Here is a 14,536-nt window from a genome sequence, read left to right on the forward strand (position 1 = left end):
GTTAGCTTTGTTTTTAATTTTAACCCCAACAATATCCAGAATATGAAAAAGGGGTCATAGAAGCTTTCTACTCCTCCTAGGACTTCCTGCAGTTTCCTGATGAGCCTACTTGTTCTGCCTCCTGACTATGGAGGCAATCATTCACAGATGCAATTCCAGCTGCAACATCTGTGTTGATGATTTTCCTTTCTCTAGATATTGGCTTCTTCCAGTTTCTGCTTGTAGGTCTTTGACCCTCTGTTGAAATGTCCTTTGACTGGAATGAGCCCTTGTTTTTACAACTGCCCACTGTTTTTTCAGCTGTCCAAGTGACCATTCTTCTAATCTGGACTCATTTTTGGTATCCTGAATTTGTGCCATCTCTAGAGCTATGCTTTGCCTTTATCTTCAGGTTGCTTTGTAACATGTAAAAATCAGGGTTTGTCTAATCACCACAGTACCAGATCCTTCTACAAATAACTGCAACTGTATCTGCTTAGGCGTCAGCAAATCTTGCTCGATATCATTACATCCATATGGAGTGTAGGTGACACAGATTGCTGCCTTGCATCACCAGCAGGATTGCATAACCTCTTCCTTAAGTACTTTTCTGGATTTCTCTCTCGATTGAAATTAAATCATCATTGCTTTACTTTCAGGAAGCTTTTTGTCCATGTGATGCTTTCCTGAAGTGCTGATTTCTGAAATCACGTTGTAATTGATGCCATAGTGGATTGTTGGCTGTGTGGGAATCATCCTTGAAAGAAACTGCCTTAAAACACAGCAAATCTCTTCTCTTCAGACAGATGGACATAACAGTAAAAAAAAAAATACCTGCTTGGTACATTTCTTTTCCAAGTATTGTGGTGTTTTCTTCCAGAATTTTGCATAATATATTTCTATATGACTTTGTTTGGAGCCTATAGGGAGAAACAGAGAGAAAAATGAATTGTTGAAGAAGTTCTTTTGAATGTTAGACAAATTCTTGTACTTTAAGATATTTAATAAACTATATAGCAGTGTTGACATTCAAGGCTATATATAGAAAAAGAGGAAAAATATTTTCACCCTGACTCTTTATAAAAGAAATAGATCTCAAAACATGTAATTTGTACCTTGTTCTAAAACACCTTCAATCATAGCCAGGGATTAATCAATTTCTCTGGTAATAAATTTATAACATTTTTCAGACTTGGTATATTTTTTTGTCTGGAAAAAGGTAGGGCTCAGGAAGTGCTGCAGTCTTCCCGTGAAAAAATTCCCATTATGAAAAGCTTTTCCATTTGAAAGGATCATTGTATCTACTGTGTCTCAGGCATTTCTCAATCTCCATTATCTATCTTATGCTCATAGCTTTAAGGACACTGCACAGGTCAGACCCAGTTTCATATGACTTACAGTGATAAGCCATTGTGTTTTATAAATATTAATAAAGTCTGTCTGAAAGGTGTGCTCAGAATATTGGCACGTAGTGTGTTATTGAGCTGTGCTGGTGAGTAGAAGTAAATGGTGCATTGATCTTGCTACAACAGATTTCAATTAATGTACTTCTTATTTCTGCTTGTAAGGGAGGCCTGCGGGAAAAAAACTGTTACTTAGACTATGATTGCTGTCAGTAAGAATTTGTTAAACAGCAGATTATGTTGTACCCCAAAAAGTATATGAGGGAATTTGGTAATTCCACTAAAATGCACATCATGAATCAGTGGATTTTTAGAATTATGTGACTGTAAATTATTGTTGAAGGAATTTTCTGCCTTTGTTTATAATATGGAAGGTTCTCTGCTTTTTTTAAAATGTTTGTCCTGGTGCTATGATCATAACTGTAGAAATATACTACAAATGATTTTGATAATTTTTGGCTTTCCAGAGATGAGCTGGTATTGAAAGCTTGACATCAAACTGATTTCCAAAATAATCCCTCCGATGTGAGCTGGAGGATTTTTAAAAAAAATAGTTGGCTATAAAAATCTGAATGGTGAGTTCTGTAAGGTAACTTGAGTTCCATACGATCTTTCAGATAATTATTCTGAATTTTTTGCTATGAAGAGAGCAGAGAAAACCTATAACACTAGTACTTGTGGTGTGCATGGGAGATCAAAATAATCTTACTGGAAAGTCATTAGTGAATAGTAAGAATTTTTTGGTTTTGAATTATTCTTCTACTTTTGAGAAGTAATTGTTTAGTCAGAAATATATATATATTTATTTTCATAATATGCTTACAGTAGGCACAGAAATTTGGGCATATGTTACATAGGTGTTATGAACATGACACATTATTCACAGAATAAGAACAACAGTGTGGACTTGTTACGTTTAATCTTAAGTCTCTGATTTTCTTGAGGATTAAAAAAAACCCAAAGCACAGTAGAACATCTTCACTAGGCATCCTCTGATACATAACACAGAATGATTGTTTTGTGATGCTGTGGTTCATTCCCTCTGTAGTTGTTTTATGAACGAAAGAACAGGGAATAATAAGAAGTCAGCAAACAGTTGTTTCTTAAGTATTTTTTAACATGGTGTTAAAGTAATTTTGCTCTGTGGAATGTTTTCATAAGGACAGAATCAGTGAGAAGTGCAGTTCTGCTCTCTATTCCCTGTTTTGTTTGCTTCAGGTTCATAATTTATGCAGGCAGGGAAGTGAAAAGATGCTATTGGATATTTCTACAGGCAGTGATTGAAACTTGGTTATTTTTGATCTGTGCTCTCTCCACCCAGTAGCTGTTATCATCCACCACCATCCTCATAGCTGTGAATTTGTAACGTTGTACTGTACCTGCTACCCAGTTTCCCTTAATATCTGTCGGCAGCCAGGAAGAGAAAGCAAGGTTTTCATTCTGTGCGTTCCGAAAAGGAAAAAATAAGGAAAACCTTTGCTTGCTGCCTTTTTTTTTTTTTCTTAAATTGCTCAAGATTATATTCATCTTTGTAATTACAGATAGAGAGGGAATGTAAGAGGTGGAAAGCTGTGGAAGAAAAAAAAGAACCAGCTAGCAAGAATTTTCTTTTCCTGGTTTGTAAACGATGCTGCTGTAATTCTATCTGCATTTTTTGTTGTTGGTTTTTATTTTTTTTTTTTTTTTTCCTACTCATTCACCACTCAGCAGCTGGTAGGGAATTAAGACTGCCTGGCAACCACCTGCAGAGCTGCAGAGATGAATTACATTTTCGGAAATAACACACTCCTCTATTCTCGCGCCAGTCGAGGCAACACTGGCTCCAGCCACAGCTCTGTAGGCCCCAAACAGAAGCAGTGGGCAAAGAAAGGCTCAACAGATGAGTTACGGACTGAGCCTTCCCGGTGGCAGCAGATAGTGGCATTTTTCACTCGGAGACATGCGTTCATTGACTGCATTTCTGTTGCTGCCAGCTCCACCCAGGTAATATGCCACATATTTAAGTGATTGTGTCTGCATGTTTTCTGCTTACTTGCTAGTCAGAAAGAGCAATTATTTATATATGCATGATTTCATATAATCTCTTATTTATGAATGGCATTTTCTGTCTGCTTTCATTTTCATATCTTAAAGAGCTTTGTATAATTTCTAGCATTAAAGCATGAAATGGAAACACTAAATGAGGTCTGAGTTTTATTTATTTTGCAAGCGATGAGCCTCCAGCCTTTTTACATATGAGATATCCTAATGAAACAGTCAAGTATTGAAAATGTAGCTTGCATTCTGCTGCCTAGCTCTGGAGGGCAAGAACACAGTTAAGAAATATCAGTTCCATAGCTCAAGTAAGATGTCAAATCAAATAGACTATGTTTTTAAAGGTGAAGAAATTTTATCTAAAGAATTAAATAATTTTAAAGCTTAACTCCAGGGAGCACAAATTCAATTCTCTAACAGCTTTCTAGGTTTTTTGGCTACTAATAATACACAGATGAAGGAATGGCTCCCTTACATACAGGGTGTGCATTCAATAGTACAATCTGTAAGAAAAACATGATATTTTTCAACCTCACTGTTGAAAATCTGCTCTATGTAATGTTTGTGTTAATCATCATTCAAAATCAGGTAAAAGCAAACAAGCTAAATTTCAGTTTTGTGGCTTTTGGATGACTTCTTAAGGTTGACACTGAAAGAAGTTTAAACCTACTGGCATTAGAAAATTAGTCATATTTTCTAGAGAGATACTAAGACCTATAGAACAATGCTGAAATGTCAGAATTATTTAAACATGGGAGATGAGGTTTGTTTTGCTACTGTCAAGTGAAATTCATCATTAGTCAAGGTGTCTTGAATGATTTAGCCTGAAATACTACAAAAACTTATAAAAGAAGGAAAAATTTGTTACCCTCGATTACTGTAATTTTCTTAGGATAATTTCTGTCTGTTAGTAGTTGATTCAGAGATGGTAAACTGGAACTTCCTCTGAAACCTGCTTATCGTTACCTGTTTTTTTGCTAAGGCATTTGAATAAACAATGAACAGGAGAGCTTGGAGGGGAATTGTTGCATCTTGTACACGATGTGGAAGATGAATCCTGTTGTTTCTCTGGTGGGTCATTATACAACTCCAAGTGGTGCATTAGGTAGACATAATAGGTTTTAAATACTGAGGTTTTTTCTTTTTTAAAGCAAAAATATACAGTATTAACCTTTTGAAGAAAGACTGTAGTTGTTCTCATTTGTTTAAAACTTGAAGAAGTAATACTGGAATGCATGAAGCTTGCAATTGGACTGACTAGTCAGGCCTAGAAATCTGCTCATAAGTAAAATATGGAATACCCTATGCTTTGAGTGAGGGTTAGACCAGTTCCTCAATGTTCCTGAGATCCCTTCAAAACCAAAGCCATGATTCCATGAGTATCTCAGTGTTTGTTCTATTTTTCTGCTAAGAAAAAGGTTGCTTACCTCTGAGGAAAGCCTGCCAAATTTTTTCATAGCTCAGAGTGTTCTTCATTAAAAAGAACTGCTTATGCATGTTTGTGGTCAGAAGGAGGGGAAAAAAGCATACAATATTTTTAAGTAGTTATTAAAAAAAAACCTTAATGAGCATATTCAGAAGTTATGCAGTAAAAACATAAGAGCCTGTTGAAGTCACTTCCTCTGGAAGGATGCTGCACTGTCATCACACCTTATCATTCATTGCAGCTCTTCTAGCCTCAGGAGGGAAAAAGGCATTTGGAGGTTGTTCACTGTGGTGCAATTTTGTTTTTCAGGTCTCTTCAGTTTGTGTTCTGTGTTGTAGTATTCTGAACATTTTTGATGCATTTTATTTGGTCATTTGAGGTATATCCCCATAATTTGAATGTAATCACATTTGCAGAGTCCAAAGAAGTAATTAGATATGATATACTTCTCTAACCTGGCCTGTAGAAATTCTTCGTGTGATTGTGGGGTTTTATCGAGTCTTATTGTTGTGACATCATGATTTTTAACAGATACAAAATCATTTGATGTTTTTTAAAGTAGCTGTCTCCTGCTTCCCCTGTGAATCTACTACAAAGCCCCCAGTTTCAGCTGTCCCTTAGTTTGCTTGGCTTTCTTGGATGGCATGAAATGGTCATACTTGCTTCGTTCCCTCCATCTCCAGTGAAAGGGAAATGACTCCTGGAGATGGGGAAGCCCATGCCTATTGTTCTCTGGGGCCTGCTTGGGTCACTCTAGCCCCAGCAAGGTGGTGAGAGGACTGTGGATTTTGAGGTAGGGTATTTTTTGAGTAGGGTCTTGTATCCTAAAGAAACAAGGCTGAAGTTGATAATGGATAGGGTAGAGCTGCTTTTTGCTGTAGTTATCCCCTGGTTTATGCCCAAAAGAATGCACACATGCCCCAGTGCATGGTGCCCAGCTAATGACACCAGACTTCTTTATGAGTCCTGAAATCAGACTTAACATGCTCAGGAATTTGAGGCCTCTCTTGTTTTTTCCTTTTCATTCTCTGTGATGTGGTGTTAGTCACTCAAATAGAAGAATTAAGGAATTTGAATAGGAGCTGATATATCAATTTTTGTCAGCAAATTTTACAATTTTTTTAATAAAAGCAAATCTGTGCCGTAAAAATGGAAGGTAGTGATAAAACCAAGGATACAACAGATTTATACAGTCATGAGGGTGTGCATGAGCTTAGTAAATACACCATTATGCAAATGACAAATACTGGGTAATTTAAAGTGCTGTCCTAGTAAGTGATATGCACAGCGCATCAAGGATGATAGCTGCATCAAGAGCACTGCTTTTTCCTGAAGTCTTTCCAGAGCTCTGAGAAGTCCCTGTTCTTGCCAGTCAACCCAGCTATCATGGCTCAGAATTCATTTTAACTGTTGATATATATATATATCTATCATGGTGTGCTACAAATGCAGAAACTGATTTGTCTGAATCCCACATATTGTTAAACTGGTTCTAACAGCAATGCACAGAGGTTGTTCTTAGCACGTAACTGAGCATACACTTGCAGCATTTGATAATGAAAAATTATTTAGCTCCTTGAATATCCTGTGCTCATTTTTACTTCTATTTTCTAGGACATATTTTAGAAAAGATGAAAAGGATCAGGGCAGAAAAATCATCCAAAATCTGCTTAACCATTTCAAAAACTTAGTTTTAAATTTCAGAGCTTATCAACTGCTTTTGTGAATTGTTTGAATTTAGTAATTTCTTGACTTTGCATATATTCCTTTTAAGATCGTGATAAAAGTTTTACTGTGTCATTAATCCTAGGCTATTGCTCTCATACTCATTGGAATATTATGGACATAGCATTTTGTACATACTAGAACTATGTCTAATCACACAACAACATAGAGGTGTTGTAAGGCGTCTTAATGTGACAATGATTAAAAAAAGTCAGGTCTCTACCCTAATCCCTCTTTTATTCTTGAAAACCTGATTTCTTAGGGAAATATTTATTATCCTTCCTGTATTTTGATACATATTGAAATGTTTATGTATTGTTGCTGCTAAGATTGTGATGAATGCAGGAGAAAGCAGGTTTAAATAGTACGTGCTTTGGATGATTTTCTCTATAACAATGCACCTTCTGAAACTGAAAAATGAGTTTTATTGTACTAAGTTTCCCTCTTATTCTTGATTTTTTGCTTTGTAAAATCACACATTTGTAAAAGCATGAGTTTATTTTGCAAATTAGTTCTGGCACTGGTTGCATTTTCTGTAAGATGGCATTGTAGCAGTGGTAAAAGCGGTATGAATTTATTCTGTGAGAGGAATGCATTAGCATGTGTTCCAGTTGTTTAATCAAAACATTAGAGGACTTTCTCTGGAACCTTTGGTTCATCTTGTAAATATTTTCTGTGTACAGTAGAGATGAAAACTTCTTAAGACTATGAAAATTTGCTTGACATTTTGGAGATAGGCGATTTAAAAATCATAACAGTATCAGTACATTTTAGGAATACCCGGCACGACTCGCGTCACGCGTGCCGTTGTCAGCATCCTGCTGGTTCCCTGCTGTGGGCAATGGTCCCCTCTGCTGAGGCCAGGCCTGTGCAGCCATGGGGCTGTGCTGCTCCTTCCAAGCCTGTGTGTGACTGCAGCGCTGCCATGGGCAGGGTGTTACCTCAGCTGCTCACCTGCAGCAGCGCAGTGCCATGGGAGCTGCGGGAGCGCTGCTGAGAACTGAACTGCCCCAGCGACCTGCAGGCACTGCTTCCTGCCGAGGGCTTTACCTTCCACTTTCCTCTTCTCTCACACCTGTGTCTCCCTCAGAGCTGGTAACGTAGTTTCTTCATATTTCTGTTGCACTAGATCTCAAGAAAATTACTTTTTTCAGAATGAGCCAGAAATCTGGCAAAGAGAAGAGGAGACACAGAATTTTTTGCTTTTGGAATTTTGCTGCTGCTACTGCTGGGGCATTCTGTCTGCACTGTGCCCAAGAGTCTGAATCTTCAGGCAAGGCAGACGCTGGATCCCCTCTTAAGCCGTTGTCTTCAGCTAATAACTCGGGTGGACTAACAAACTCTTGCTGTATGAAGCCCAGTGCATGGAAGCCTGTGAAAAAGGTAGGACTCTTTAGGGCTGTTATATAACTTTCCTAATTTATTTTATATTGTGATAGTTGCCCTCACAGTTGAGGCTTGTATTGATTGACAAAGTGTTTTGAAAGTCAAATACAGGCCAGTCTGTCTTTCACCAGCTGTCAGCTTACCGAACAGCTCTAGCATGGCTCCTCTAGTATAGCATTTCTGTTTTGCTGCCAAAGCTGCTGTACATGTTTCAGTTAATATAATTATTAGCTAAATTACTGTCTGATAAAACCACTGAATCTGAAGTGAAAACCGTCTTCTTCCTGTTCTTCTATTTTGGTCCACACCATCAAGAGCACTCTCAATTATGATTAGGAATGGGCAGGGTATTTCCTTTACTTTGGAGGTTTTAGCTCCACAGAAGCTTCTTAGATATTTTTAGAAAACATGACCTTGTCTTTTAGAATGATCTGTGCATCCGTGTTTGGGGGCTGACATGGTATTCTCTTGTGCAGTTTAAGACTTCTAGTGTAGACCCAGCTCAGAGTTCTGGTAAACTTTGTGTCCGCAGCCTTTCTGGGATTTATGCAAACTCAAGGAGAGAAATAGTTCTGTTAAACAAGAGAAATGAGAATCTTTATGTACACACCAGCTATGGAGTACCTTTTGAGAAGAATTTCATTCTTTTTCCTAGAACCTCTGCTGGATCATTTCTTTTATCTGCATTCCAAATCAAAGAAGGAACTTAAATTTCTCCTTATCAATAACAATTACTTTTTAAATTTTTCAGTGAAGCATTTAGGCTCCCTTATCTTTTCCATTTTTTTTAAGATGGGAATGATAGCCTGAGTGAAGAATGTGTCCATTGGTCCTCTCCCTGGGAGAGAATTCAAACTAACTTCAACATGCTGCTGATTGCTAAACTTCAAGCATAATCATACTGTGAAGCATTTCCAGTACAGTTCAATTTTGAATTACTTTGACAGATCCATAAAAGATGACAATGCATGGAAACATCAACCTCCTCATGTTATGTTTCTCATGTGCAGGTGAAATGAAGTGCCTCTTTCTTGTTTATTGGTATAACCACATAATTCATGTTTTGTTTATCATGCAATGGCTCTGTAGCAGTGGGGTCCCAGTGGATTTTCCCTTGAGGATGGATGCTTCCTTTAAAGTTGCTTCTAATATGCCTTTCCAAATTTAATTCAAGTGAAGATTGCATAGTTCTATAGCTGATCTCAAGAACACTCTACAGGTTTCTCCAGTTAGAATTTAGGAGAAATCCTTTTGATCAGTTGGCACTGTTCCTCCATTTTGCAGTATGGATAGGAGCATTTCTGTTTCACAGCAAAGGCTGATAACCTTGTGCTATCTATGGTGGAAGCTCAGAAAATATAATACAGAGGCCAAATTTAGTACTGAGATTTGACGACTTGTTAATACCACACCACCTTACAAGCTGTCCCTGAATCCTTTTGAGGATCTGCTTTTTCTGGTCTTTCCCAAAACAGCATTAGCAGCAGTCAGTTCTCTACAAATCAAAATCAGTTACGTCACTGTTTTCCCTGAAAGTAGTTTGTTGTGACAAAAAAGAAAAAATACTGTCAAATCTTTGATATACTCAGCTGCAATGTCTTTTAAACTATACCTTTGTTTACTTGGGATCATCTTCTGACCTCTTAAGTGGTCACCTCTTGCTACTATTTGAGTTTCTTTCAGGATCAGTCTTTGGATTCCAAGACAAACCAATAGTGCTTCCTGAAGCTCTTGAGCCACAGAAGTTTTCTTGTGTCAACATTACCTGCTCAAAACTGCTGTTACAGTTAAAGGTTTTTACTTGGTAAAGTTTTAATCCCCACTTGACCAGCATAGCCATCTGACCACATGATGGTTCATTCCCTAAGAAACTCAAAAATGCCCAAACTGGTGCATTTCTGTCACTTGCCTTTTGAAAAACCTAAGGCCTCCTTCCATCTACCAGTTTTTTGTGGCTGCACACACAAGGTTAAATATCCAAAGAGCTCACTTGGAAGGACTGAAAGAACCCTCTGAAAGTAGAGCAAGGATTCCCTTCTGTCTCTCTTGTGTAATTAAAAAAAAAAAAAAAAAAATCTTTGCCACCAGCCAAAGCACTTCTGGACTTGTTTTCCAGTTTGGTATTCCTCAGGGTGTCTCTCTGCTGTTTATTGCTATTCCATGTGACTTGTTGTCAGTATTGAATTTCATCTTGTTTCCTATAACCCACTTGTCTAATACATCAGCCTTGCTCTGCAGCTTGTTTCTGTTGTGCATTTGCTGGCCTTCTCTTTTTGTTGGTGTTTAACTGCATACTAGGATGTAGTCGGGCTTATGTATTCTCCAGACAGATAACAGATATTAATGACTCATTTTGTCTCTTGTAAGCTGATCTTGGCATTCATGAATTTTCAGTCTATTGCTCTATTGCAGTGTTTCCTTTGTGTATTCTTGACCCTTCCAACAGTCCTTTTGGAAATTATACATTTAAGCAATGATTTTCATAAATTTAGATCACCTTATACATACTTTTCATAGGAAAAAACCCCAGAAATCTGGTAAAATAGAATTGCTTCTTAATTTTTTTCATGTCCTTGTAATCAGCTTAAGCTGATTGTAATCAGCTTTTGGGTTGTTTTGTAAGTTGCCAACATTTTTTAAACTGTATAGAAGTTTGTATTATTGTTGTTATTGGAGACTAGCATTATGCAGCTGTGTCAGTCTTCTAAATAGGACTTCAGGCATTTTATGGCATGCAGGTATAATACAGGATTTTTTGTTCATGATGGAATCTTCCCTTTTGCCCCACTCCTTTGTGTGGTACTTCCTGGAAACTGCTGTACCGTGGGAATGTTTGGGATGAGTCTTCTGGCTTCTTGTCTTTTATTCTCTTTATCAATGCTGCCTCACAGTGTGTGTATTTGCTTATTCAAAATTGTTTCTCTGAGACTGATGCCTGCAGAAGTCAGTTGAGGAACCTGTGTTGTGCTGCTCCCAGGTAGTGGTGTTTGCCTTTCATAGCAAAGTAGGGAGGGGAGTAAAGATTGCTCTTGCTTCTGGGGTACAGTTCTACTTCAAAGCAAATTTAATTTACTAAGTAAATTTTGCTTGTTTTTCTTAGGTAACTAACTGTATCTGAATACCCCCAGTGTGATGTAGCAGGTGAGAAAGGAGTCAGTTTTCCCACTGGAGAGAGGAGGAACTCTGGATTCTCTCTGTAGCGTGTAGGCTAATCAGTCTGAAATCATGATAAGTGATTGGAATGTTCAGAAAAGTGTTCTATAACTGTAGATGATATTCAGGAACACCTGCTGTATAATGAAAACTTCAGAACCTCTGTTTAGTTCATGTGAAGAAAAGTCAGGAGATGATATGGTCACAGACTATAAATATGTAGGGATAGATTTCAGAAATTAGAAAACTTGTTTATTTAGTAGAAAAAAGCATCTGTATTCCAAATCAGATAGAAAATTTACTTTTAAAGATTGATACTAATATAATAAATATTTTGGAAGCTTAGTGGGACATGATATAGTTGCCGAATCAGGGTGATAAATTGGTATTTCCTACGTAAAAAGTATAATGTAAAATAAGGTTTCTACTTGAGAATATAAAATACATCACAGATCTCTGATCCATCATCTAATATAATGACTTTAAACTGCTCTTTGAAAGCTGTAAACTGCTAGAAAGCAATTTATATATTTTTTTAAAATCCCTCTTTTTATTGCACTTTTTTGCTACTGCTTTTAATTTCCCTTTTAACTCTCTACAAAGATGAATGCAAGGGAAATTCTGTGTACAGTTTTTTAGACTCTGAGCACATTAAGCCTTGCTCCAGAGCAGCACTTGAGTAGTTAGCTGATAAATCAAGTGCTATGCAAAGTGATCATGAAATACTGCTGATGAAGGTGGTGATAGTACAGACCTAAAACTATATTCCCAGATAGGTGTGGAATGCCAGAGTAGATGCCTATCTCCAAGCAGAAAACTAGCTAGGGTGGTCCCAGCTTTTAGCTCAGAGTATTTCCTACTACTCATTTTACTGTATGAAAAATAAGAAGATTCAGCTGCCAATAGAACTTAGATTAATATGTTAAGAGGCACACATGATCAATAGGAGATGACATTTAATCAAGATTTCTTATGAAACTTGCATTTAATATGGCTGAACTGTCTGTTATGTTGTGTGTGACCCTTTTGTTTAAACTCTCTTGGTATTTCTAGAACAAAAATTTTGAAGAGGCACATATGATGCTCTTTTAAAAAGGAGCAAAGCTGTACTTTCTGAGACTGCACCTAAGCAGGTCTGGTTTCTTTATTGTATGGACTTTGGAAAATTCTTTATTATTGCAAAAGAATCAGCAGGTAGAGGGATAAACAGGTATGCTTGAGAAAAGTCAGGTTCTTTTTGTAATGGGAAAATAAGAACTTGCAGATCATCCAGACATCTTTGAAAACAGAGACCATGCACATCAAAATCTACATGGGAACATGTGGTCATCAGAATGTTTTTATAATTCCAGAAGTCTTTGAAAACTATGGTTCTTGCATCAAAGTCTGTTACAATTAATGATGCCATGAGATAAAAGGGAATATTAAAGGCTACAAATGAAGTATTTCAGTTCCAGAAAGAGACTTTGGAGTTGTCACTGATGATTGAATGAAAATGTCATCTTAGTACCATGCAGTAAAGAAAAGGGTAAATGAAATGTTTGGTATTATTAAAGAAGTAGCAGCAAATAACACAGATGATCTGAGTATATTTATTGTGTATAATTCTAAATTTTTTTTGGGGGGGAGGGGGGGGGGGTTCTGTTTTCCTTGTCTTAGCCAGAATCTAGCATAAGCAAAAAGGAAAAGAGTTAACGAAGAATCAAGAGGAACAATGTAGTTATCTATAAGGATAGATAACTTAAAAATAAACCAGAAAAAAAAAAACTGAGGGAAAATATGATGAAAAAGACAAAATGAAAATGAAGTTAAAGAGGCTTCTCAACTAGAAATTCTGCAATAAATACTTAATTCTAAATCTGTCCTGTAAAATTTCTTCTAACATTGTGAAAGGCACTGACACAAAACACTGTGGACGAAATGCTCTTTTTGAAGGCTCAAAAAGAAAATGACTTAAAAGTGGAATTAAATGGATTTGCAGAGAGCAGGTGGCACAAAGCTGTTGCAGAGAGTGGTTCAGGAAGACCTTGACTGTCCGGTTTGGAGATGGTTTTCTGGGAAAACTACTGGGCATATGTCTAATTCCTACTTGCCCATCTGTCAGTTTTTACTGCTGGTAAGACTCTTGACCAGTTGGGCCTTTGCTCTCATCCAGTATAGCAACTTTTGCTGGTTTTCTGGAGTGCTGCTTCTTCCAGTGGAGAGGGACATGAGCTATCAGAATAATTTATTTCTCTCTGTAGTGCACTGTGTTATTTGATGTTTTTGAATAAATTGCACTAGGAAAAAAAGAAAAAAAGAATGAGAATAAATGTCTAGAAGATGTTTGGAAGCCTGGCAAGAGTGCAAGTTAAATGCAGGGAATAGAATTTCAGTTTCTGGCCTTTATTTGTCACTCTGCAATCATGATCACCTGACCTAGAAATCTCAAAGTCTCATAAGGAAATGTGATCTGATAGATTTATCCCCTGAGTGATGCGTCAGTCATGTGATGATCAGTGTGGCAGGAATTAATCTTGAAATATATCTGGAAAGGTTAAATTAATGGTCTCAGAGAATGTGATTAATGATACAAGTAACAGGTGAATTCACAGCTCTTGCCATAAGGTGTTTCTGAATTAGAAATATTCTTGTTTTTTCTTACTATGCCATCTCCTAAGTACAGTAGATACCATGCTGCACGTCTTGGAACCACAGATGGTTTATCCTATGCTCTGGTGCAATTGGAAAATGACAGGAGTGCTGGCAGGTTGGGTTTTGTCTGGTGTTAATTTTTCTACGATACATTACTGCTGTCGCTTCAATTCAAGTAATGCAGGACTTGAAAAACTTAATTGGCAACTGCTAATTTGGCTTTGAGCCTCAGAAACCAGCACAAAAAAGATACATTTTGTTTTCTGGTTCTTGAAATTTAAAGCAAGTAAGTAGTTATATGTTTATACCATGACCACTTAATTTGTTTTTGCCCATATGTTAGTCCACTTTCTTATTTCATAGTTTTCAGTGTTAATTTTTCTCCTTTCACCCTATTTCTTCACCTGCTCCTTTTAACCTTTGTCACAGTGCTCAATTTTTATCAACTTTTTGTCCTTCAACTTCAGCAACCATAATCAGATGAAGTAGAACATACTGTAAAATATACTTTTCTACTTGCTTTTTTGCTTATTGGAAAAGAAAAACTGCAGAAGAAAACTATTTGCATGTCTGTCAAGCTGGTGCCCTGGTTGCAGCAGCAGCCAGAGCAGAAGGTTAGGGAAGAGTATAAACCCAGGCCATAGAGCTGTGATATTTCCTCTGAAGGCTTTCAGAGGTTTCTGCCTATTCCAGTACAGGAATTCCAAGAGCTGGAGATGACTTGTGTGTTTAATAATGCTGAATCCATGAGTTTTCATGAACTTGGACAGCATTCTTTTAATGGCAAGGATTCAGC

General features: G+C 37.2%; 1 protein-coding gene across 19 annotated transcripts in view; it reads left to right on the plus strand.

Moving 5' to 3' along the window:
* The window catches only part of DLG1 (discs large MAGUK scaffold protein 1), a 146,437-nt gene that overhangs the window by 62,171 nt on the left and 69,730 nt on the right, over positions 1–14,536 (plus strand). For 4 of the 19 annotated variants that reach the window (XM_062499569.1, XM_062499568.1, XM_062499571.1 and 1 more), the window contains exon 1: positions 2,539–3,365. The exons of the other annotated variants lie outside the window; for them this stretch is intronic. In XM_062499569.1, the coding sequence (XP_062355553.1) occupies positions 3,141–3,365 (225 nt within the window). In that variant the 5' untranslated portion in view covers positions 2,539–3,140. Of the gene's footprint in view, positions 1–2,538; positions 3,366–14,536 lie in introns of those variants that run through there. 19 annotated transcript variants of the gene reach the window in all.

Source organism: Cinclus cinclus, chromosome 10, assembly GCF_963662255.1.
Source record: "Cinclus cinclus chromosome 10, bCinCin1.1, whole genome shotgun sequence".
Classification (NCBI taxonomy): domain Eukaryota; kingdom Metazoa; phylum Chordata; class Aves; order Passeriformes; family Cinclidae; genus Cinclus; species Cinclus cinclus.